Raw genomic sequence first — 26,269 nt, 5'->3', positions numbered from 1 at the left:
CTGTCTTCATCCATCAAGGAGCAGTCAGATTAGTTTATGTTCGTATGATTAACTCATGTTCAGACGAGTGCATGTTTAGAAAGGCCGCAGGTTTCAAATGTCAAAATAACAGACGCATTCAGGACAAGGAAATAAGTTTGGGAAGTTTTATTGTACTGTCGTCTGTGCTATCATCATCAAAGAATTTCCGTCAAGAAATCTATTTTGTAAATTAATTAATCGGGTTTGGGATTAGTACAATGAGTGAAGGGGAACGGAGGACGGACGGTCGTAGTCGCCTGTCACTGGTGTCGGGCCGAAACCTCCTATGTCTAAATTTGGTCAATTTCATATTTTTTTTCACAAATCAATGCCGATTGACAAGAGTCAGTCCCCCCACCCCCATCCCTGGATATTCACGTATTTAGTTATTATTCTGCTATCAAAAGCCCTTTCTCAGTCTTGTTTTTGTTCTTTTATAGTCACCAATCAACACATTTTAGACATCTGCTTGACTAGTTTTTTTTTCTCACAAATATCTTGTTTTCTCTGCTTCCTAGTCAGAAACCGATGCTTTTGGTGAAACCAACCCATGCTCTACTGCTGATTATTAAAGAACCGACAAAGCTAGAAACAAACTTAATTTTTTTTTTTTTTTGCGTTGAAACAACCAGAATCTACGGTACTCTTTCTGTTTGTAGCTTCAATGCTTATTATCACGGAACACAATAGTCAGTGTGGGTCTTGAATGATCAGTGAGAATGCTCTAGTCTAAAACCTCCTCATGCAATGGACTCGTCCATCTTACTGCGCATGTGCAGACTTGGTGAGATGCAGCGGGGGAGTGACATGAGTGGGGCTTTTCGGCACAAAGATGCACTAAAGCAGTCCAATGGTAAACTATAATAAATGTTGATTGATGTTCTTGTCAATTACAGCGAAAGCATTGCCATGATCCACGTGTTATTTCATAGTCTTCAACAAGGACTTAATGGACTTCCACGAGGTTCGAAACTGATAAAAGGGGAATGTTCTCAAATTTACACTTTTTAGGGCCCCGCAACTGGATTTGCCCCCCCCCCCCTCCCCCGAGGGTGATCTTGAAGACCCGCTTCAGTTCATGGGAAGAGAGCACACGCAGTCAATGGTTGTAATAAAAACCAAATCTGGGCTCAGCTTGCGCCCATCTGTCACACTGACAGCTACTGTTACCTCTCGTCTCAGCCGTGGCCTCCTGCAGGTGCTGCTGCTGAGGTCCACCGTCAGACAGACCCCCATTTTTTTATGTTTAGTGGTCATAAATCCAACTATCCACCCAACTTTAGTACCACCATTATTCTCAAGAGGCTCATATGGAGGAGCAATTGCTAGGAATGACGATTAGAGCTGCGCTGAAATAATAGTCACAATACGTCGGCGCCTCGACTTATGAAGTTAAATCGTTCCCTGATCGTTTTTGTAAGTCATATCACTCAAATCCTCCCATTAAAAGGAAAAAAAAGGATAGCCCCTCATCTGTTCCAGGCACCACCCAAAAAAACGGCAACGCAAAAAAATGATAAGAACAAGCACGATCGAGTATTGTACTGTATTCAACATTCAGTCGTAATCTTGATAGAATTTCAAGAATCAAACAGTTTGTGCGTGGTAAGAACTTGACGGGCATTGTGCTGCTCCTGGTGTGTGCCACAATGACACCTATAGACATACTACACGCAGATTTGGTGATAAAACAGAAGAAATCCGTCACGACGAAACTGCAAGGACATACAGTATCCATGTTTTTCACTGAGGATAAAGAATATATGCCTGTAAGTATTTTTGTGTGCTTTGTCCACTTGTTTTGACACCGATTTTGTTTAAATGCAAGTAAAAGTTTAGAAACACCACAACATTGATACGAGTTTTGTCAGCGCATCTACAGCGTTAGCATTCAGCTAGCAGACTTTTGGAAGACCAAGTTAACGTGGCTTGGTTGAACACAAAAGGTCGAAGTCTTTGTTTTAGTTTGTTTTACAGTAAACTTCAACTGAGAGTTAGTTTGCATGGCCTCGTTTCCTGAAGAATTTCTTCAAAACCTGGCAAAATGATGCTTGTTGTTAAAGTTGCTGCCACTGTCTCGAGCTAACTCAAGACAAACAAAATAATCGGTTCCATGACAGCTTGTACCGCGAAAAGCTCGGGTCAAATATTACTCCATCCCAAAATGAAATCTATGTCCTTGATAAGTGTTGTATTGCTGAAGTTTCTCCTTCTCCTTTCGGATTCGTCCAGTTACAAGACAGATGTTTTACCTTTGAAGCGGCGCGTATGATCTCTTTATGTTCACATCTCTGACACGATCTCTTCCGAGTGAACGCCTTTCATAAGGACGCCATGATAATCCACTCGTGACAGTTCTTATGGCAAATATTACCGTCCTAAACGGTTTGGAAACGCCCACGAGTTGTCTTTCGAGTGGATTTCCTCGCAAGGAAAAGGAGAAGTTGCATAGTGGCGGCAGGCGGAGTGCCGAACTCAAGCTATTGTTGACGAACTCCGTTGCTGTCACACACGGCTAAATATGGAGCCGTGTCATGATGACAAACACACCGTACATTTGGAATAACTCTGGCGAGCGAGCCCACTGAGGAATTATTTTCTGATTATATGCAGCAGCCTATTCTGGAAATTTTCCATTACACTGCGCTCTTGATTTTTGTTTTCGTATCCAAAACAAAGCTTGGGATCAATGTCTGGTCAAGCATCCTATTCATTTTTAATTAATCTGTTTGGGAAATTGCAATTATGTTTAAATGGGGGGGGGGGTAGTCATCAGATTTCACATTTCACAGCTTGATGGTAAAGGTTTTTGAGTCTTCTGGTTCAAGACTTTAACCCTTTGAAGGGCAGCAGTCACTAAAGTGGACAGTTTATCATATCCTGTTCCGTCCTCCGGAAGGAATCGTGAGTGACCTTGCAAGGTGGGAGTGGTCCTTAATAATTCCAATGGCTTTCCACAGGAGTCCGCCAGTGTAAATATCTCCGTTAGGAGGAGACTCTCCGTCGGTGTATCTTAAGGTGTTCCTCAGTGGGTGTTGGGGGGAGCTGGGCTTGCCGTCGTTTCCTAAGCAAGATCGTCTTTGACGTGCTTTCCCCACCTGATGGGAAATGTTGATGGATCAAGTTAGGGCTGCCTGGCTAGGCCCTCGTCCGTGATCGTCTTTGTCTTGGTGTGAATTTGCCTCCCAAGCCATTAGCCTGCGAGTTGGACCGCCTCCATGTAGGCTGTCTCATCGTTGTCCCTGATCAGTCCGACAAGGGTGGTGATGGTGTTGCAGTTGTGAATGAGACATTGATCATGTTTAAAGAGGGGAGCAGATGAGGGCGTGGGGGGGGGGGGGGGCGCATCCCTGTGGTATCCCTGTGTTTGGAATGAGAGTGAATGAGGATTATTGTTGAATTCCCATGCAAGGATGCGATTTGTTTTGAGTATCATATAGGAGATAGAAGCACAGTCGTGAATGTGAAATGGCAGATGATTTGTAAATCCTTTTCATGGTCTACTCGTCATCAATCTTAATTCCTGGGATCACTGTTGAATGTCCAAGCATGTGAAGCGATATATACCTAACAAAATTAGAAACCCTACACTTTTGTGTACCCATTTTTCACGAGCTGAACTCTTTCTGGGTACACAAAAGGCCTGTTTCTCTCAAATGTTCTTCACCACTCTAAATCTGTGTTAGTGAGTGACTTCTCTTTTGCCGAGATGATCCATCCATCATTTTAAATTGTGCAGTTTTACTGTATTTGGAGACTCCGGGGAGGGATCAGACAACCAGTCAGTGTCTGTTGTGACCACGAATAAACGTCGACCATGATTTAATGTCCGAGCAAGAATCTTGGTGATTTTGGGCAAGATCATGTTGCACATATTGGAACACGGACTTTTAAATTTGTTTATTTCTGGAGAAACAACAAAAATTCCCTTGACACAATACTTGTTACCATTCTATATTGAGATTTTTTTTCTCAAAAAACGAAACAAGAATTTTGACTGCAGTCTCAGCAGATGGAAAAAGTTATGAGCGGGCTGACAAATGAAAAGGATAAACAAAGATAAAGTGTCAGGCTGGGGCCACCAAGGCAGATGTCGTACAAGCTGGGCAAATGACTGAAACAATGTTGTGATTACATTCTTCCATGTGGTGTTTTTTGTTGGTGGCTCTCCTCTTTTTCTTTGTATGGTGGCCTGGAAGGTCATCACATGTGCTTCTCATCAGGCAGCAATGACTGGTCGTAAATCCTACGATCAGTTGACGTTCTCCGGCGATATTCTCAAGAGGCTCTTTGAACGGAGGAGCAATCAGTAGGAAGGAGAGATTAGGCCCACAATGAAATCACGTTTTATATTACCGGATACATGACGGAAACACGATCTGAAGTACAAGTCGAGATATACTATGAGTTGAGTCAGAGTGCAATCATAAAATCACACTCCAGTATCATATTAGAAAACATTATTTTCGAAAAAAGTTGACAAGAATATTACCACAAAAAAAGAATGGGGGGGGGCATCCACTATTATATAAATCAAACAAATTTTTATTCCAAAATATTTTAATAGTAAAATAATTTGTATGCCCTGTATAATTTTGCCAATGTGGGAATACTGTATACTTTTTAGATAAAACGATTCCATTTTGGAAGTTGGGTAAGATAAAGTTTCCCAGATCGGAGGAGGTGGACACTACTTTGGGGTGCAACCCCGCATGTGTACCCCCCATGGACAGCACTGTTTGCATCTGGGAGCCAGCTGCCACACTTTTGATGCAGAGGGTGGGGGGGGGGGGATTAGGGGTCACTGGTGGGTCTCCTTTAACACACAGCTGATGGAGTGACGGTGGGGAAGAATCTGATTTTAAGAGGCGAAGCCATGCGGACTGCTTCAAGGTCGTCCTGACATCACATTTCATAAGCTCGAATGTCTGTTACCTTTGGCAGAACGCTCTTGCGTAATGAGACAAACGAAATGAAGCTCGTTTTGCTTGGGAGTTAAAAAGGCTTTACTGGACGAGTAAGCTTCGGAAGGGTATCCCGTGCTGGTGAAAACAAAGCAGCTGATTACACGTGTCGGAGATGAAATGCCACATGGAACACATTAGCAACCTTAGACGAGCTGTCACAAAATACTGGAGAAACACTAGGACATGCAAAATGTGCTTGGTAGGAAAATAAACACACATAAAAAATAAAAATCAAATAAAGTTAAAAAGTGATAACGGTGGATCATAATTAAATATACTTGTATCATGGTCGTGGGCGTGTCCTGATTCCATCATGTATGTTTACATTTGCCCAAGGCACTCAACATTTACAATACACAAGATTACAGTATAAAGACACACACAGCTACACTTTGCGTGAGATCTTAGGTACCCAACCATCATAACTTACTCCCCCCCTCCAGCTCCAAACTCCCTGTATCAAATCAACACTAAAGTCCAAATTGCTAATGCTAAAGTGACGACCTAACCAATAAGTCATCTGTACCCTAGCCTCAAAGTAATGTACAAATCCTAAATCCCCTAGTTTTCAAAATCACACCATCAATCCCCCCAGGTCACACACCACGTTGTACGGAATGTAATTTCAGGTTGCCGCAGTGCTTGTGACAGAGAAGTGCAATGTCAAGACCAGATGAACTTTGACGAAGCGTCTGAACTTTTTTTTTTTGGTACAGTTATATGATTTCATAGTTACGATTTTTCATCTGAGGGCAACCATAACCGACGTGGACCACGATGAATACAGCCCTGAGAACCAGAGCTGCGTCAACATCACTATGAGGTGCCTTTGAGACTTTCCGATTTTCAAAGAGTTGAAAATTTAACTCCATTTTCAATGTGATAGGAAGATGTCATTGTGTTTTCGTTCCCACACATTTTTATATACAGTATATACACATTTAAGTGCAAGCGGACAATGATTGCTTGGTGACAGGGTGGACATTTTTGGCTCATGTGAGCGTTCTTTGAGCACTTATTGGTCCTTTATTTTTGCAACGTGATTCACTTAGCAAGCCGACTGTGTACTGTAGAGCAAATATGTGACTTTCTGAAAGGCTTGTTCGATTCATATTTCCGTGGATATGTTAGGCTTTCAGCCACCGCTTCCAAAAGGATAATCATAATTGAACTGAAAACGCCATGGGAATTCTTAAAGGGGCAGTTACCCCATTATGTCAGGGTTGACTTTGAGACCCATTCATTCAAAATTGAACATACCATGACCAAAATGATTTGCATGTGTGCAAATATTTTGTCACTTCTACAAGTACCTCCGTTTTGTTCTTTTGCTACATTGAGACAATGACAGTTGATTCTGATGAGGACAACAAAGGCACTTTATAGTGATCTTGACTGAGAGACTCTAATCCGAACCATCTCTTCTGCAACAGGTGTCCAATAAACTATGTCTCAAAAAAAAAAATCTAATCAAGTACATAGAGCACGTAACTAAAAACCACCCCTGTGAGGAGCAATGACTGAATGGTCCCAACATCGGCCTGTCTAAATGGCAAAAAAAAAAAAAAAAAAGAAAGAAATTCAGTGTCCCCTGTTTGCCGAGCAGAACGCTGTCTATGCCTTTTCCAGAGACTTGTAGTATTCTTTCAGCACAGCCCAGGCCTTCGGCGCCATGAAACCGTCTGGAGGGTTGTCGCCTTCGCGGGCCATCTTGCGCATGCGTGTGCCCGAGATGAAGTCATAGTCTTGATGGCTGCGGGGGAGAACATTAAAAGGTTTACTTTTGGCTTGGCTTCAAGCTTTTAGGAATTGGAAACAGGGATGCTTTTGGAAGACTGTGTTCTTAGAGTCGGAATTAAACAATACCAATGTCACCATGTATATCGAAAAATGATAATGTGAGGAAAAGCTGTGTGGCTGAAGAAGTGAAATTTTTTTTCGGGTATGTTTACATATCGTTTCATGAAACTTGCAAAGTTGAAGTGATTTGTTTTGTTGAATCTGACTTACTGACTTGTTTACGCTACACTTGTTTGGTAGAATTGGTTTTTTAAAAATATTAATTCATGGTTCATTTGCCTTTATTTTAGCATAAACTTTACTTGTAAGACCAACACGTTTATGTATAATACATCAGATTTTTCTAATACAGCTTAATTTATTGCTCATTTGTAAAAATAAATAAATAAATAAAATACATTGGAAAAGGACTTTGACAAAAATGATTATAATTGCAATATTGAGGGGAAGGAAAAAAACTTTTCAAAATCATTCAGCCCTACTTGTGAAACAGTGATTTGAAGTATTAATACTTACGTTTTGATCTAAAACTGTTTTATTGACACAACCTGTATAACGATCTGAAGATGCCCTCAGACATAATCAGTCCATGACCAAAAAAAGAAAACTAAACTAAAGCAAGGACTGCTCTTTGAATCGAGTCCACCGAGAGCCATGCCCAGGCACCTTTTGTTTTGTGTACATTTTATTCGATGTGAAATTGGAAGCAGCCTCTTGTGACCTGAACCATGACTTCTTCATGTTGGCAAAACTGTCAAGACCTCATGAGAGAACACTCGGATGGGATTTTGCGTTTCTTGCAGTGGCGAGTCACTTTTGAGCTTTAAAAAAAAAGAAAAAAAGAACGAAAACTGAGTGAACTGTTCAGACCTTCGAAGTTTTGTTCTCGTACGGAATGTTCTTGATAAACTCCATGTCACACATTGTGCTTCACGGGCAAACAGAAACAAGCCATAGTCCATACCAACGTTCACCCTCCCCATTCAGATTTTTTTTCTTCCTTTGCCATTTCACTTGCGGCAAAGGAGGAGGAAAAAGAACGGTCAAGCCGCTTGGTGCCACGCTACTCACTTTTTGGCCTCGTAGAAGTCCATGGCTCGCTTTACTTTATTGTATGCGGCGACCTTGAAGGGGACTATCTCCAAGGTAATGAGACCTGGGGCCATGGTGAGGACTTTGGCCCCGTGGGTGGGCTCGTACAGGTCCTTCCCCGTGTCGGGGTGGGGCATGCCGGCGGGGTCGCGGCCCACGATGTAGAAGTTGGCGCCGGCTACCATTCGAGCACGGCAGTGCCACTGCACCTGTCATGGGAGGAAAACATGCTGATTGGCAAATCTGGACCCAAAAAAAGGGGGCTGCAACCATTTTAGCGTTTAAATCAAGCTTTCACGAAACAGAGTCGGGGGAAGGGGGGCGGGGGCTTGGAAATTTAGCGCTGCCCATCAGCCTAGTCTAGCTGGTTTCACCTGGGAGTTGATTAGCCCATCGAGTTTGTCCAAGTATCAGCACTTGAATTTGCTTGCAACCAAAATGGTTACTTGAAACTTACTGTTACTTGAAACGACTCAGATCTTATTTTGGTGGGGCCTGGGTTGTTGGCTTGCAGATTTCAGATATGGGTCCTTAAATGACAATAAATCTGTTGAGTTGAGTTGACAAGTCGGCCTAATTTTGTGCAAATGGGTGAAACTGGTGTCAGGGAAGTTGATTTCCAGTTTTCCGGGGCGGTGCTTCTCTGTGAACCTACGGCGGTTGGGAAACACGAGGGAATTCGGTAGACATTCACCTCGGTGGGCCCGGCGTACATCATAGGTGAGGGGAAGATGGCGACGATGGTGGAGTCGGGGTTCAGGATGCCCTCCTCCAGCACGGCGGCGTGCTGCCTCATCCGCCACGGCAGCGGCACGTCGTCATCCTTGGTCCAGCCGCCCAGCGGGTGCAGCAGGAGCACGGGCCGGCGATAACCGCGCTCTGTCAGACGCTTGTGGGTGTCCTGCATCAGGAGAGCGTGGCCGTTGTGAACCGGGTTGCGCAGCTGGAAGGCAAACACGGCATCTGCGGAGGGAGGAAACGTGGAATGGAATTAGCGTCTTCACTGATTTTTAAGGGTTTCTTATCCTCCAGTGCGCTACCTCCAAAGAGGAATGCTGGGATGAGTTTGGTGGGGAGGAAGCACTTTCAATTCCTGTCGGTTTAATGATCCAGAGATGAAAGACTTTCCTGAAAATTCAAATGATGTCTCTCTCTCTCTATATATATATATATATACATACAGTGTACATAGACAAAAAATCTCCATTCAAGTCCTTTTCCTCAAGCCATGACCACTTGAACGTGTTCCTAACAATCGCATCGATTGCACGTATGTATGTCAGCTTGCCTGTCTACCTGTTTGAACATTGCGCTGGCCGATCACGCATGAATTACTTTACACAAAACGCTATTCAAATACTTGACATTCAATGATTAATCTGCCTTTTGTGTGCACACGCGCACCCTTTGTGGCTTCCGTTCTCCTCAAAATTTCGAAATCTCCGAGATAGGCAAGGCCATGAGAATGCGAGGGCAAGGGGTGTTACTATTCGTAGTGTTAGTGCCGCAACATGAATACGTTCGTGAAAGCAAAACAACAAACTCAAACGCGTGTTCGTTCAATGTTGTCGACTAATACCCGGATTAATTTTAGGCAATTTTTCCTCAATTTTCAAGAGGAATTTTCATGAAAATTTGAAAACCCGGAATTCTGGGAAATTCCGCAGGACTTTCATCACTGATGATCTTGGCCCCTGCAGAAAAAGAAAAAATACCTGCATTCATTTCTTTAAACTTCTGTTTGAGCTCGGTGGGCGTCAGTCGATACTGGTCCAGTCCGTCATTCCAGTAGATTCGGTCAAGGACCTGCAGGTCGCCACCGACGAGCCAGTCGCCGCTTTCCATCACCATCTGAAACAGGAGTCGGAGCAGCGATCAACGCTGAACGCAAACACAGTCCAGACACGAGACGTTCGCGGGCCGTTTAAAAAAAAAAAAAAAAAAAAACGCGGAGGCGAGCTGGAGTGGCGCCAGGCCAAGGTCTAATAAAGTCCAGACTTATCAAATCTGAAACAGCGGGGACACTCACAAAATAGATCCAAAGTAGAGCCTGTTCAAAAGGTTTTCTTCGCTCAAAGAGGTCACCAAGCATACAGGCTGTTTTAGCAATCTTTAAAAAAAAAAAAAAAAAATGCCGGTTTGATGGCTGTCTTTCGACTTGGTGAAACAGCGTGTGGCTCGCTGCCCAAGGTTATTTTTGTGCGCTCCGTTCCAAGTAACTGTCATCAATTCGATGTTATTGTCACGAGACGGCGGTGTAAGTGAGACAGCGGCTGTCATGTTAGTCAGAAAGACCTTGTATACTGCGCTCGTGTGTTTTCCCGATGCAACATCTCATCTTCCAACAGAAATAGGGGAACTATTATGGTTGTATCATTGTGAATACGGTCATATAGAAAGCGTTACCTTGACAACACGCATTAAGACGGCCGGACGTCAAGCAGTTCTGCCGAACGTGACCGGTTTTGCAGCTGGTGAATAAGGGCGCAGCGTTGGCAGATCGTGTTGCTACGATTCCGAATTTGAATTGCAGGTGAACGGCTTCACACAAAAAAATTCTACAATATTCTTCTAAAAAATAGCGCTGTTACGTTACATGCGCCTTTCAGAGCTCTGTCTGCTATTTGTGGAGGAGGGGGGAAAAAAAGCTTTATTTATCTTATCTACCTGAGCCTCGCAGCAACAGACTGGAACAATTTACAACACATTCAGTGAGAGTGAGTCAGCATCCAGAAATAACACCTGCCAAAGCGCACTGGACCAAAAGCGGGAGATCAGGAGATTAGCCCGGGCGTCCGGACAAATTGGGGAGGAGGAGCGCCTGACCCCGACAGCTTCCCTGCTTTTCAGTCTTTCCATCAGCCAAGTGAAACGGACGCCACATCAGATCTGTGTTCTATCAGCGCTGATTCCGAGGCAACGAATCGTGCTTGTGCGGAAGTTCATCACTTTTTTGACGCTTTTGGGTGTAAACATTTGTCTTTTAATGGCACGCCTGCTCGTGGAAGTGCGCACTTTCGTCCAACCTTGAGAGCCACCCTGTTGGGGTCGGTCAGAAAGTGAGCGGCACCACCGGTGTTGCTAAGGCTATGCCCACACAAACATTGCTCGGTTTTTTTTTTTTTAAGAAACTTATGTTTTTTAATGAACTGTGGGCCTTTGTCCACACGGAAAATGAGTTGGAGAGGGTGGAAAAGTGAGCTTTTGGAAAACTGTGGTCAGGATGAAAACAAAGTGTTTGAGTCCAGACTGGGGGAAAGAGCATTCGTGGGATGAGTGCAGACTCATTTAATGTCAAAGCATTTTTTGTCAACAGATTTATTGTCGGATTTGACGTGTGTGGCAACTGATGTAAAAATCAGAAATCAGTTATCGAAAATTACTCAAAACTAGGGCTCAACTGATCAGGATTTTTTTTTCATTTTCAGGCCAATTCTGGTGTTTGTCAGAATAAATCCCCGATAACAGATTAATTGACAGCGTAATTTAAAAAAAACACACAAAAAAAACCTTAAGTATTGAATAAAATTACTTTTTGGTCCCTGAATGCCGATAACAATAAAGAACTGAATCACAGGCTCAACTTTTGACTGTCTGACAATACTTTATTTGACTTTAAACATAAAAAAATTATAAAATAAAAAAATCACTCATTTTTGGTGGTGTTCAAAGTTTCAATCTTTGACATATGTGGTATATTATATGGTGGGGCGGGGGGTGTCTCTGGCAAGTAATCAAGTCGGGCCCTACTCAAAACATAGCTGGTACAATTAATGAAGGTTTTATTATGCAAGTATGGGACACAATTAAGGGGGAAAAAAATCTAAATCTCATCCCAGGTTGTGCCCCGCGCCTATCTGAAGCACCCTGGTCATCATCATTCCGAGTCTGCGTTTGGCTACTGACCTTGATGTAAGGATGGCTCTTGCATGCGGTGCCCCACTGGCGGGCGCAGCGCTCCTCCTTGCGGTGCTCGTAGAACTCGGGGTTGCGAAGGATAGCCACTCGCCTGCCTTCGTACACCAGCGCCATCGCCGTCAAGCCGTCCAGGCGCTCTTTGTCCTCCGACGCCACCGGCAACACCACCGGCACTGAAAGGTTGATCACACCGCCTGGAGCACAGAGTGAAAAATTTCATCAGCAGTTATTTCAAGTTAGGTCCGGTATTTGGACAATGCCGAGAGTGCGTCCAAGTGCGTTTGATGACCGTTTTGAGAATTTGCCATGAAAAACGTGAGTGCTCTCGCACATCATGTTCTATTCAAAATTGTTGGGTTAACATAGCAAAAACATCCCTGCTATTACCCACATACATAGGAACCACGCTGCCGAATGAAAATGTTCAAAAAAAACGTATAAAATGGCCTTGTTAGATGATGGTCATATGATTTAAGAACTTGAATTGTGAACGCATGCTGATAAGTTATGATGGATCTTCTTGCTCTATCGTCAGAGGGCGATACAGACCCCCGGCGCGCTGTCGTCTCGTCCCAATGTGCCGGCCGAGCAGCTGCTTCCCATTAAAACTCACACGAGCCAGCAAGACAGACACAAACAGGACTTTTGTTGTTCATCTTAGCAGACCGTTCAGTTAGCGGCGGACTGCCGGCTTTGATTGACGTCGAAAATAGGAATTCCTCGTGCTCCCCGGCTGCAGTTTACTGGCACGCTGAATGACATGTCAATCTGGGACATGTCGACACCTCATTTACATACTCGAGTTATCATTTCAGCTTTTTACTTGAGGATATTCGTGCTTGGACAGCCGTTGTCATCAGCACCTGCCAAATTCTGACAATGATACAAAAGTGATGCTATTTTTCCCCCTTTTATTTTAAAAATGTTTTATGCATGTGCATGTAACAAAAACATTTGGCAGAACAGCTCAAGCCTGAGGAATTGGAAAAGGGTCACATGGAAAATCTTGGAACGTTTGTGAAGCATAAGTTGCAGTTAATCGCACTCAAAACTCCTTTCATTGCCAAAACAAAGAGAGGTTTTTTTTGTTGCTCTTTTTGAATCCGAACGAAGCTGTCAATAATCAGGGTGCCTTGTTAAATTAAATGCATTACTTCTGATATTTTGCAGATGTCCAAGTGGAAAGAATTCCTAAGGTAAGCTTTCCCCCATCTAGTGGCCTTTCTGGTGTACTGCAAATATACTGTAAAACGAATTGCTTTGGTGCCAAGCAAACAACCGAATAAATATTGTCTCTCTCTTTTACTAAAAACGGGTGGGTGTTCTTCTACCGGTAGATTGCTTCTCGTCACTTTTTTTTAATGATGAAAATGCATGTGTTAATTTGCTTAATTCTTTTTCCACTAAGCCAATATGAATCAGAATACAGAGTTTCAACTCCATAGTGATGGCACATAGAACATATTGAAAAATAGAGGTTTGTCTTGAGTTTCCCCTACAATGCTGCGTCTCTTAATATTATTATTTTTTTAAATACCATCCAGCAGGCAGTCAAAGTGGAGACACTGAAGATACTCCCGCTCCCTCATGAAGCCGTTGAGTGGTGTGGCCCAGCCTTCGGCCAGCACCTGCACCCACTGCATGTCCACCTGACGGTCACACGTGCAATCAACATCTGTAAGTCTAATTTACAGGCAGTAGAATGTCATAGAAAATCAATGTTTATGGATTTAGAATGGATAACAAAATGCTGAAACTGTCACGTTCCCTTCTAAAATTAACAGTGTCCCAACATAGTGGTTGTAGTTTGCCGGGCAGGAAAACCACACCAAACTATACTGACAGGTGTCGCTGTCTTTTTTGTTTAAACAAAAGAAGGGCCGTGTTATATCTGTAGAGGCACAATATATGACACAGCTCTTGTACTGATTCAACAAATTGCATAAGTGGTCGTAATATGGTGGTTAGCCTCACTACAATTGCTTGTGCCTCTCTGAAAAAAGGACAAAAAAAAAGGAGAAACCTTTCCAATCTGAAGAGAAGGCAGCGACTCCGCATCAGCTTTGGCCAGGTCCAGTTTGTTCTCTGGAACGTATAACTCTTTCACCTCATAGGAAGCGTCCACCGGTACAATGTCCTGCGATGATGACAGAAACGCAAACCAATTGAGAATCTGTACGGTCCCGGCGGACGGGTTGGAGGGAGATTGTTGGCTCGGCATTCACCCTCTCCTGAAGCAGGTCAACCAGCTGCTGGATGCACTCGTTCACGCTGCAGGAGTCGGTTTTCAGCACCAGTTCAGGCGCCTCGGGTTTCTCGTACTCTGAGTCGATCCCGGTGAAGCCTGCGCAGCGGCGTGAAAAATGTCCGGTTTCTATGCTTCACGAGTGCATTATGACTTCATTGTCAGAACATTCTGCGTAGGAATCCCACAGCTGGACTTGTCAAAAGCCCTCTACCTCTGATTTCGCCCGCTCTGGCTCTCTTGTAGAGGCCCTTGACATCTCTCTGCTCGCACACGTCCAGCGGGGCGTCCACAAACACCTCGAAGAAAGGCAGCCCCGCCGCTTCGTGGATCTTCCTGGCGTTGAGACGATCCTGCAAACAGCTCGGTCATGAGAAACAATTGGGTCGAACTATTTCTGACCACTGATGATGGCACAAAAGAGAGCAAGCGCTCTACAGCTTTTTTTTTTCCTTAAAGAGAAATTCAAACTAAATATTGAATAAAATTACTAAATAAAAACTTTACATTGCTCAAATGAAATTAAACTTCAAAAACCTTTTTGAAGTTTAATTTGGAGTAGACGGGGCTCAGAGCTAAAGCAGGCAGCATGGTGGTCGACGGGTTAGCACGGCCACCTTAGAGTGCAGAGGTCGTGAGTTCGAATCCAGCCCAGGCGTTCCTGTGTGGAGTTTGCATGCCAGTCCCGTGCCCGTGTGGGTTTTCTCCGGGTACGCCGGTTTCCTCCCACTTTCCAAAAACATGCATGGTAGGTTGACTGAACGCTCTAAATTTTCTCTCGGTGTGACTGTGAGCGCGGATGGTTGTTTGCCTGTGTGTGCTCTGTGATTGGCGCGCAACCGGAACACCGTGTACCCCTCCCGCTGCCTGAAGACAGCTGAGATAGGGTGTGGCTGCGAAAGCGCTGTAAAAAATGTAGATGGATTGCATTCCATGACCCAATGAGAATCGATAAGACACTTCACATGGAATCCCCACGAAAAGCAGTCTTATCAGAATCGCTCAATTTCTTTCCATTTCCATTACCCACCCTGCTGTAGGGGGAGATGAAGCTGGCCAGGCAGACCAAGCCGGCGTCTGCAAAGAGCCGCGCCACCTCGGCAATGCGCCGGATGTTCTCCTCGCGGTCCTCAGGGCTGAAGCCCAGGTTTTTGTTCAGACCCTGACGGATGTTGTCGCCGTCAAGCGTGTAGCATGGGATGCCGTGGCAGACGAGATACTCCTCCAGGGCCATGCTCACCGTGGTCTTCCCAGCGCCGGACAGACCTCAGCCGCAAAAAGAACGACCAAATAAATCACAAATTGGTGCAGATGTAACCAGACCCAGCCAAGCCTCACAACTTACCAGTGAGCCATACAGTGCATCCTCTGAAGCCACCTCTGGTGCCCACCACCTGCCCACGCTTGTTCCTGCTGACGTGGTGCGCTTGGTAAGTGACATTTGTGGCACGCTGTGCCCCCTGTATTGATTCAGGAATGAAAATTGATTGGTGGTTGAATTCACCCTTAGGAATTGGGTCGATTGTGGTCAGGAGTTGTTGATTAATTGCTCCTTGATTAATATCTCATCAACACTCTTTTTCTCATTGTAAACTTTGTCGACATCCAGTAACCTGTCGCAATGATGTTGGATTTGATCAAGTTTTGGTGCAAAATGTATCGTTTTGCGTTGAACAAACGACACGATGAACGAGAGTGGCTGCCTTTCCAGCAGCTCCTATATTTTGTAGTTCTTCTTCCTTTCATAACTTTGCTGCTGTGAATTGGTAATTTCTCCATTGCGAGACTGAATAAAGGGGTTCTTATCTTATATACCGTGCACACTTTAAATAGTATTTAAATGAAATAAACGAAACAGAACCCAAAAAAATCGACGATTCAAACGGGGCGTACAGAAATGTATTTGAATTAATTCCTTGATTATACACTGTAGTCATGTCCGGGCTGTCCGGGCAGTAACGACGGGGTTGCGACGAATGGCCCTTGGCCAGGTGATCGCGGCTCAAGACACTCACCCAATTCTGCGGCGCGTTGGTCAGCTTCTGCTTCTTGTACGAGTTTCCGTATGTCTCCATCGTATCAGCCCGCCGATCCGCTTACTTTGTTCCGCCGTTTTCGATCGCTTTTAAGATCTGAGGAACCGTTGTCCGCGTCTACCTGTGATGTGTGCCCAACCCGATGCCGTTAGGTGTCACCCGAGCACGGAGGAAAGCCTCGGCAAATTGAAAAAGGGAGCGACCGACAAGAACCGGTAGACGAGCGAGGGAGCCCGAGCCACGTCGCCCTGCGAAGCTGTGACGTACAGTACTTCCTTTCTTCTTCTTCTTCGGTTTATAATACGGTTGCCGAATAACTTTTAGTGCATTACCGCCATCTTCTGAAATACTGCAGATTGTGGGTCTGAACAATACAGTACTACTGTACTGTATGCCAGAGCCTCCCATTTTATCCTCTCTCCAAACAACAAGAACAGAAATTTTAAACGTACCCCAGAGCAACCGATGAGCCTTACTTGATAACATTGTTACTATTCAAAATCTATATTTCTTCCCTGAAAAAAAAGAATACTCCAATGTTCAATTGATGTAATTTGGTCATCACTCCATTTCTCCACATTTCGTTATTTTCATCATATCATGTGTGCAGTCGGATGTGAAATTGACACTCGACAAAAACCTAAGAAATTCGAAATGCCGGTTAATAAATAACCGAGTCAGCTTGCTAACTGAGTCATGATGCCAAGCGACGTGTATTCATAAACTGCTAACATGAGCGAAAAATGATTACCTTGTCAGCAAATACACACATTGTGGCAACAGTCTAAAGCACTTAATGTAAAAACAAAAAAAAGCTTAACGGCGCTTTCAGAGACTGATGTGGGTACAGGCAGAGATGTCCACATTCGTGTTGGTGGCGATTGGTCGTGGTTTTCTAACCAACATTAAATCTTACGCTGACACGAGGCGTTTTAGACCTTCCCTAAAATGTTGCTCTTCGCTTGTATGTCTTGTTGCAGTTAATTCACATCAAAATCAAACCTGGGAGTATAACCATTATGCATTTCTAACAGCATCTTGGGTATTTATTTATATGAAGTGAAATTAGAAAGAAGGGCCCATAAATCATCGAGCAGCACACTAGAGGCCGCCCTCGATCCGAACACAATGCACAGCACACCAGAAGCCGAATCGCACACCTCTGTTCGTCACAGAGTCCAACGTCACCGCTTTGGCTTAATGACGCCCGTCTTTTCTGACGTCGACACCGGGTGAGTCGACGCGATTGACATTCGAAGGTGACCGAATGGGATGGACGCGAGCGGAAGGGCGAGCGCAGTCTGGTTGCGGTTGGCGCACGGCAAACGATGGGCGGCGGGGAGGAGCGAGCCCCGGAAGGCGAGGGTCTGTCCCTTGAGGAGCCGGAGCACTCCTCCCTGAGCCGAAAGAGCTAAGCATCCTCTGCACACTCTTGCCGACACTGCGACGACGATACAAGACACCCCGAAGACCGACGAGGACAGGTAAGACTCCTCCGAAAAACGGACTCTTGCTAAAACTTACTGTTGCATTTCGAGAGGGATCCATTCAACAGTGTTTTCTGTGTTGTACTTTGCAGTGCTGTCCATTAGAATGTAACTTGGCTGTGCCAAGCTACCCAAAGTATAAGGCTCATAATGTCTGTCATAATTTAGTATCAAGACAATTGTAAAGGCGGACTTTTTGTATCGGCCCTCATGTTGTGACCATTGAATTTGAACTGATCCTATCAGTTTTCAGCACCCCTGAGACTTCAAGAGAAACAAAGAAATAATAGATTGTAGTTTTTATAATCAGCATTTGCGGGTTAAATACTATTATGATCTTTATTATATCTTTATTTTTTTCCCTCTCCCTGCCCAGTGTTTTCCTTTCTGAACTCTGACTTTAATTTCCCCATTGCGGGACAAATAAAGGATATCTTAATATTAATTATTATTATTCCTTCGTGGTCATATCTATCTTATTTATATCAATCAATCTAGCACCCTTTTTGAAAGTGAGATCTATGTCTTACATGCTGATGAACGCGAAGTGCCACCAGTTGGACACACTTCTGAGAGAACACATGTACTCAGATTACCTTGAATCATGTTACAGTTCTCGTCAAAATGAATGATATTAATGGATGGCATGCGAAGACACTGATCAAGTTAACAATTTCTCGTAGCGATTCAAGAAACAGAAGAATATCATCATGCAACAATGTTCTAAATTTCAAATAATCGCTCCTACGACATTATGAGGAAATCACAACGTCCTCTCACTCGCGAGCTTTGTTTAGAACAGGCCTGAGGGCTACTCATGTGCCTGCGGGTACTAGGTTGGTGATTTCTGGCCTAGTGATTAGCATGTTTACCAGACATCCGTCCGGTATGCAGTTTGCATGTTCTCCCCTTTCTCGGACGAATTTTGTCCTGGTACTCTCTCTCTGCCTTCTGGCTACATCGAAGGATAATTACAATGGCAGATTGCAAACCAAATTAAATAGCAAATTATCAATGATAGTCCGATGAATTTTCCTCTGATCATGTAAATCAAAACAATGTAGGCACAGTATATGTTTCATATTCAGAAAAAAAAACAGATCCAATGTTTAAGCTGTGTGTGACACGATGACATTTGTACTGGTTTGTGTATCTGCTACACAGTCCAAAAGTTTGTTGTTGTTTTTTTTGTGCTATTTGACTTTCTGCCACATTCCAAAAACATGCATGTTCGGTTTAAATTGCCTGGCGGTCTATATACACTCCATGGACTGTAGCTTTCTTACCTGCATGAGATGAGAACATACAAGCAAGACGTTCAACTTTTATTGTGTCCCTGTGGTTAAGAACGCTTTATAGGTTTGCGTACACATGCGATGAGATCAATTCTGAATAGCGTCGTACATATTGATCATAGATGAGAGCAGCATCAAAACCTCACTTTGAAATAGAAGCATTAAAACATTTCCAATGCTATGTTGGTTTTTTTTTTTTTTTTCGATTCCGAACTCCCAGATGTTGGGAGGCCCGCCTGAAAGGGAGAGAGTGTAATTACAAGACAGTGCAAATGACCTGTTGCCCCACCCATGAGTCTCCTCTGGAGCATGGTGTTTAACACTGTGTGTGTGTGTATCTAAGACAGACTCCCTCCAAGGGAGACGCCCAGTCCTGCCTGTCATTACTGACAACGTACGCCACACTTGAGACCCGAAGGCACCCGGGTCCACCCTGTCCAATAAGAGTAAGCATGTTTCGCATCACATGTGGCTTTTCCACCTCTACCACACATGTGTTCCAAGGCCCCTTCATGTCCACTCCATATGTGGTACCTCCAGGTCTGCCCTATCTCACATCCAAGGCACCTTGGGCCACCCAATTTCTCATCTAAAGGCCCAGCAACAGGCCAGCTACATGTGAGATGTAAGGCCCCACCTGTGGTCATAAACCTCCAACATGTCCACTCCATTGATAGTTCCAGTCATAACCGCAGCTGACCGTTCTTCCAAACCCGATGGATTTCGTCTCAACAATCTGAGGTCAGGGGAACAAATATGTGGGAACACAACCCAAACATTTCAGCATGTTCAGAGCTTGAATATTGACAAAAAAGACATTTTCTGGAGCCTTCCATGAGGGCTCCGCCTTTTGACATGACTTTTCTTTGTCACTGCCTTTGATGGAGACAATCCACATGCTGCCAGGAGGTAAATGAGTGGGGAGCTGTCGTAGCATGTTATTACCGAGGCCCCAAAATGGAGGCCCAGCCCTGGTTCTTGTGGAGTATAAAACACAGCCTTCATCCGGGCTCTCTGGAAATAGCCTGGTTGAGTGCAGCCGGCCAAGTTATCCATTACGCCGTGTGGACATGTGGAATTGCTGTTCTTGTTTTTTTTTTTTTTTTTAAGTCATTTTTCCATCACCACTCATTCCCTTCAGAGCACTGGCGGGCACGCTGGCCGGTGGGAAAAAAAAAAACTTCTCTTTGCTTCCCATCAGAGCAGACTTGCTTGAACACTGCTGAACAGTGATGCCATGTTTGAAAGCATATTTCCCTCATGGGAAATATTGTGATTCTTCCGTTCCAGGGTAAACTGCAACCATCCTCAGACCTTTACAGGCTGTACAGGAAATCTTTCAATTACTATGTTGTGTTTTATATATACAGTATATATATATATAGTGCAAAAAGAAGCTAACTTAAAAAAAAAATGAAATAGCAAATTTTCCCAAAATGCTTCTGAAGTCCCAATTGTTTGTACTTTTGCTGCTTTTTCAACCACATTTAATAAGTTTAAGGCCCCATCATGTCCATTTTTCATGCCATCCAACCCGGTCGACCCTATTAACAGGGAGACAGGTGAAAAAAAAATCTTCATATTTCTTCATTCAAATGAAATGCATTCAAGCATTAGGCAGTTGTGAGTGATTTTCTAATTATTTTGCATCGATAGACACGACGGTTCCCGGCAACATAGACGTTACATCATCTCATGTACAGCAACGCGAATGAGCTTGTGTTGTTTGCACGTGGCCGCCGTTAATCAACTTTGCGACTCCTCCCCGCCTGTCAAAAGTGGTCATTCGCAGCCATCCATCAGCCGCACCTCGCAGTGTACAATCCACGATTCTCAGACTGATTGTCATTTGTCCCTCCCTCCCAAAATTGATCGGGAGCAACATGATACCTGTCTATTTCTATCCCAATTCTTTGCCCGGGTGCCATATTTGTCCACAAGTAAACAATCCCATTGTCTATGCATCCTAAGTAGGCTCTCGGTTAGGATTGCTATTCCCAGAGCCATTAGCAGTTAAAGGCGCCCTTTAAAACCTTTTAGATGTGAACTAATGAAAATGTTGGAAGTAGAGAACGTCGTACGCTTGATGTAGGACTTCCACTGGCCATTACGTGGAGCACACTGAAAAATATTGTGATTGTAGACATTTTACAAACGGTTCACTTCTTGCTCCATCCACTCTCACTCGATGTTTAGAATTGGACAACATGTGGTAGCACCCAACTGGAAACCGATGGCAATTGCGAAATTTGACTGAATAAAATTCCAATTAAGCAATGAATTAACCAATTAACTCAAAAATATTTACTGTGATAAGTCAAAAAAATAATATTTTGGTCCTCAATGTTTACAACAATAAAAGTTTGACTTACAGGCAGAACATTTGACTGTTTGAAAATATTTGGTTCCTTAGTATTAGTTTTTCCAACAATTGGTAAAAAAAAGCAATCACTTTTTTTGGGGGGGGGTGTTTGAACGTCATTATCTTTGTTTTATGGTGTTATGCATTATGAGTAAAAAGAAAAAAAATGGGCAAAGCCACCGGGTGAATTTAAAGGAGCCAATATCTGCTGTTGAAGTCTTCTGGCCGATTAATCGTTTGGGCCCCGAATGCGCATAGAATCGAATGATTTTCAAGCGCAAGAGTCAATTCAATAGCCCATGTTATTTGCAGTCTGCAGCTGAAAATTATTTGACCCAACGTGGCGCCGATTGACGTGTAGAAGTGCAGATGACTGAAAATAAGGAGGAATGTCGAATTTATCACAGAAACACAAATAGTCACAGACAAGTGGAAAAATGAAAGCGGAGAGATTTTTATAAAATAATCTTGGGCAGAGTTAATTTTTTATTAAAAAAAACAAAAAAGTACCGGTACTGTAATTGATTGAACCAAATAAAGAATGCATGGAATTCTTGTTGCAGTCCCTCCACCTCCATTCAGAGGGGTCCCACCTGTGAATGGACAGAGCAGGAAGCCATGTCGTCGTCCCAGGCGGATAGCATGAACCAAAAAACGGAAGGCGGTGCCGGGCACAGCGGTGACAAAAAACCCTGCCCTGTGCACACGCCAGGCTCGGGCGACACCAAGCGGGGCTTCCGCAAGAGCAGGCACAATGACTACGTCAAGATCTCCATGAAGGAGCCCGAGGTCAACCGCCTGCCTCCGGAGTGGTGGAAAACGACGCTTCTCTTCTTCTATGCCGGCCTCAGCCTGGTTCTGACCACGGTGGTCATCACGGTGGTGCACGAGAGGGTTCCGCCCAAAGAGAGCATCCCGCCGCTGCCCGACACCTTCTTTGAATACATCGACAGAGTCAAGTGGGCCTTCACTGTTACGGAGGTTAATGGCATCGTGCTGGTTACCATTTGGTTCCTGCAGCTCTTCTTCTTCAACCACAAGTGAGAAGCGTATGCATACCGAGATCTGTTTCAAATATTTTGCTATCACCTTTTAGTGATGTTTCGCTTGAGATTTTTGTAGGGCGGCAAATAAGTATTTTATTAAAGTGTTAAATGTTGCACCTCAAGATGCCGTCTTGGGCCATCATAATGTCCTTGCTGGTCCTGAGGTCCTTGATACCGGCATTTTAATTATTCCAAGAATGAGATCAAAATGTACAGAGAGGCTGCATTTAGCCGTTACTGCGAGTGACTGTTGGAGGGCGCCAGGAGAGCAGAGACTGTTGGTGTTTTCAAAAGTAAGATGAAGAATCACCTGATGCTGTCTTAAGTTAAATATATATTTTTTCCTATATGCCCTAAAAACAGTTTGGTAAAAAATAACCCAAATTCAGTCAAAAGTGACCAACTTTATGGGTCATATAATTTTTAGGCTCAAATGAATAACCCACGAAATAACACGAAATTATTAATAATGTACGGTAAATGTTGCAGGTCCATTGTATGCCGCCGTTACTTTTTCCTCCTGGGCACCTTGTACTTGTACCGCTGCGTCACCATGTACATCACCATCCTGCCTGTACCCGGTATGCATTTCAGCTGCGCGCCCAAGGTAAGCATGACACAAACCCCGGAGGTGTCAGCAACACCAACAAGAGAGATGGGGCTTTTTTCTTCTTTTATGGATATCATTCAATTCATGTGTGAACACGACGAATTGCCGTCTTAGTATTCCAATGCCAATTTTCCATGGCAAAATTTCCCAAATGAATGCAGCTCTTTTAATGCATTTACCTTGTCCGTTCTCATTTCTCAACCGATTCAAGCCATTCCAACGTCAAACTCCTCAGCCCGGCAGACATTTGCTATGTTAGCATACCAACTAGCACGGTAGCATGTTAACATGCGAACACTTCTCATTCGAAATAGTGGCTGTACACATGGCAAAATATCAAACCGTTACACCGACCCCTAGCATGTTGTCTTTTTACCAGTTATTATTAGAAATAATACCGGATTACAAGGCAAAATGTCAAACCCATATCAGTCTGTCTGAGCGCTTTTTGTACTTTCATTCACGCGATGTTAGCCAACATCAAGATGTAAAACCCCAATCAACCCGCCTCTGGAGTTTTTGTACTTGTGTTGCGGTCTCGCTACTGTGAGCATAAGAACTGCTTGCATTTCGTCAACAACTTCAACCTCACTGGCTTTGCTTTTTGTCAGCTGTATGGAGACTCGTATGCCAAGTTCCAGCGAATTCTGAAGTTGATTTCCGGCGCCGGCCTGTCCATTACCAGTTCTCATATTATGTGCGGAGATTTCCTGTTCAGTGGACACACTGTGATGCTCACCCTCACTTACCTGTTTATCAAGGAATGTGAGTCATTTTTATTATATTTTTCTGCATTTATGTATACAGCATGTGTGTTGCTTGCCGTTTGTGTATGTATGCCTATGTACGTATGGATGCACTTTCAAGTGTTTACTGACTGGGACAAACTGAAACGCATATAAAAAATGAGAACAGTTGCTAGGAGCTGCTGTAAGGTCACACTTGCATTTTAACCTAACCGAGCTACCCCACCTCCAGATCCTGACGTCACAAACTCGTCTACGCTTCTTAAATGCACACATCCGACGCACAAATACTACAGCACATCATGAATTTATTATGAAACCAGTTTATTTCTTCCCCTTCTATTTTATTAGGTATTTACACAATACTGTATACTGCTATATTTGAAAAACATGTAACAAAAAGTGCCGTTATTTGGTGGGCTGTAATGGATTAATGGCATTTTTAATCCATTTCAATGGGGAACATTTGAGTTTCAAACTTGGTCACAGAATGAATTAAACCCGAAAGTCACGGTCTCATTCTAAACTTAAAATGAGAGAAAATTATTCATTTTGTTTGGCGTCACTCCTTTGCCGTGTGGTGGGCTTCCCCCGCAGACTCACCTCGCTCGTTTTGGTGGTACCACTTGATGTGCTGGCTGCTGAGTGCCGTGGGCGTGGTGTGCATCCTGGTGGCGCACGAGCACTACAGCGTGGATGTGGTGGTGGGCTACTTTGTCACAACGCGACTCTTCTGGTGGTACCACAGCATGGCCAACACACAGGTAGGTGTCACATCTCGACAGCTAGTTTGCTATTTTGTAACATAAAATTTGTCAGTTCATTTTTTTTTTTTCCCGATGCTGGCATTCGCCGTCCTGTTCTCCCCCTCTGCGCAGTGTGAGTGCTCACCCAACAACTACCTCACCAACACCTGGTGGAACCCGCTGTTCAACTTCATGGAGCGCAACGTGAACACGCCCGTGCCGCGCGTGTACGGTTGGCCCATCAGCTGGGCGCCCGCCTGCCTGAAAAACCCTTGTAAGAAGTACTCCATGGTACAGAGCACACGTGATGAGTGACAGACTCGGGGGAGGCTAGGGGGGCGGCAGTGTTCACCAGATAAACGTGCCAAGGAGGTTAATTATGCTTTGTCTGTGTTTTTGCTGTTGTAATTTAAAACAGCTGCATAGTTGTCTGTTTCTCTATTTGTGCACGTGTGTGCGTGCGTATTACCGTAGATATTCTTCTGCCAGCTTCTAGCGCAGAGGTGGCATTTAAAGTGCATTTATAGTGACTTCACTTCCCAAAGTAAACTTCCAAATTAAAAAAAAAATGTTCAATGAGCGGACCTCACTATGACTGTCACAAGGTGCCTTAGTTCAGTGTTACCCAATCTTTAAGGCGCCAAGACACACATTTTACATCCCCAAAAATCTGATGCCTCATGACAAGCAGTCAGCCAACCACCAGGGGGCGAATGCATCTAACAAGAGAGCAAGTCGTGCTGGGAGAAGAAAGCGCAGCAAAAATTGGAGATGAGGAGCATCATGATAAACAACTCATCTGTTGTCTTGACTTCGTATTTGCAAAACAAATGTTGACACAGTTAGCCATTTCTAAATTTTAAACGCTTTGGTACAATTTTAGTTCTTTTTATTTATCATCATTTACTCTTTCAGAGTTTAGTAATATTTACTTTGCACCGGCTTAGTAATATTTACTTTGCACTGGCAAAGGCATACAGATGTTTTCCTTGCTTGAGGGAAATTGTGATTATAACGAAGGTTACAATATTATAAAATACAATATTACAATATAGATCAAAATAATCATGATTATCATTTTGGCCATAAACATGCAGCTCTAACTCATGCCATAGCATCATTCAAAAATATACCCCAAAGTATATAGTACTTCAGTACTAAATATGAAGTACTTCCTGAACTAATGTTGATATTTGGCGGTAGTAATTCACGATCTGTCCCTATACGCAGCCAGCAAAGATACATGAACAAGGTTACATAATTTGTAGTCCAAAAAAAAAAATTGGATCATTTTGCATAGCACACCTGATGATTTCCCACAACACACGAATGTGTTGTGGCACAGTGGTTGGGAATCACTGCCTTAGTGGGTTCAACTTTAGTCTGTGTGTGTGTGTGTGTGTGTGTGTGTGTTTACCAAAACTGCCTTTGAGTTTTTATTATTCATAATGATTAATTAAACTTGATTTTAGAACCTCTCTATTTATGTGTATCATCTATGTGGTATTTGCCTTGTATTAAACTGAATTAAGAACACTTAAGTGTCTTATTTGCACTTGCGAATTAGCCAAAACGTTAAAAGTCCCAGGCATGACATTGATCTCTTAGATTTTTCCTGAGCTGTATATTGTGGCCACAATTTAGATTCTCCCTCACAACTGTGACATCTCTGGGTGTTCATGAGCCGCGATGTTTTCGCTTCCCTTTTTCACATTTTTTTACACTGTGATGCTATAGAAAAAGCTTGACAAACAAACTGTCCTGGACCAAAAATAACATGTTCAAAATAGTGTACACGACCAGCACCTGTGTAAAAAAATCGATGGCATTAATATCTGAGATTAGTTTTGGATCTGCGTGCGTACAATGACGCTAAGCTATGGTCTATACTTTCTATT

At 43.6% G+C, this 26,269-nt stretch overlaps 2 protein-coding genes across 9 annotated transcripts; one reads left to right on the top strand and one right to left on the bottom strand.

Annotated features, from left to right (window-relative positions):
* Positions 1-3,906: 3,906 nt before the first annotated feature.
* papss1 (3'-phosphoadenosine 5'-phosphosulfate synthase 1) lies at positions 3,907-16,207 on the bottom strand. Of its 4 annotated transcripts, none has more exons than XM_086121155.1 (12): positions 16,059-16,207; positions 15,389-15,503; positions 15,074-15,309; positions 14,258-14,396; positions 14,024-14,142; positions 13,822-13,935; positions 13,336-13,447; positions 11,787-11,992; positions 9,596-9,731; positions 8,575-8,843; positions 7,860-8,089; positions 3,907-6,741 (listed from the first exon to the last, which is right to left on the bottom strand). In XM_086121155.1, the coding sequence occupies exons 1-12, from the start codon at positions 16,116-16,118 to the stop codon at positions 6,603-6,605; spliced, it is 1,875 nt and encodes a 624-aa protein (XP_085977281.1). In that variant the 5' UTR covers positions 16,119-16,207; the 3' UTR covers positions 3,907-6,602. The 4 variants fall into 4 exon arrangements, with proteins under 4 accessions (XP_085977281.1, XP_085977285.1, XP_085977284.1 ...); XM_086121157.1 differs by lacking the exon at positions 3,907-6,741 and adding an exon at positions 7,038-7,609; XM_086121159.1 differs by lacking the exons at positions 15,074-15,309; positions 15,389-15,503; positions 16,059-16,207 and adding an exon at positions 14,581-15,041.
* Positions 16,208-16,339: 132 nt separating this feature from the next.
* Positions 16,340-25,907, top strand: sgms2a (sphingomyelin synthase 2a). 5 transcript variants are annotated; one of them, XM_086121165.1, is made up of 8 exons: positions 16,340-17,563; positions 19,209-19,307; positions 19,402-19,602; positions 21,787-22,263; positions 22,759-22,876; positions 23,491-23,644; positions 24,223-24,389; positions 24,504-25,907. In XM_086121165.1, the coding sequence occupies exons 3-8, from the start codon at positions 19,520-19,522 to the stop codon at positions 24,684-24,686; spliced, it is 1,182 nt and encodes a 393-aa protein (XP_085977291.1). In that variant the 5' UTR covers positions 16,340-17,563; positions 19,209-19,307; positions 19,402-19,519; the 3' UTR covers positions 24,687-25,907. The 5 variants fall into 5 exon arrangements, with proteins under 5 accessions (XP_085977291.1, XP_085977290.1, XP_085977294.1 ...); XM_086121164.1 differs by having other exon boundaries at positions 19,205-19,307; XM_086121168.1 differs by lacking the exon at positions 19,402-19,602.
* The last annotated feature ends 362 nt before the right edge of the window (positions 25,908-26,269 follow it).

The sequence above is a fragment of the Hippocampus guttulatus genome, chromosome 9, assembly GCF_054856545.1.
Source record: "Hippocampus guttulatus isolate MCC_2025c chromosome 9, RoL_Hgut_1.0, whole genome shotgun sequence".
Classification (NCBI taxonomy): Eukaryota; Metazoa; Chordata; class Actinopteri; order Syngnathiformes; family Syngnathidae; genus Hippocampus; species Hippocampus guttulatus.
The sequence above is the reverse complement of the archived record's forward strand: the minus strand, read 5'-3'. Positions and strand labels throughout refer to the sequence as shown.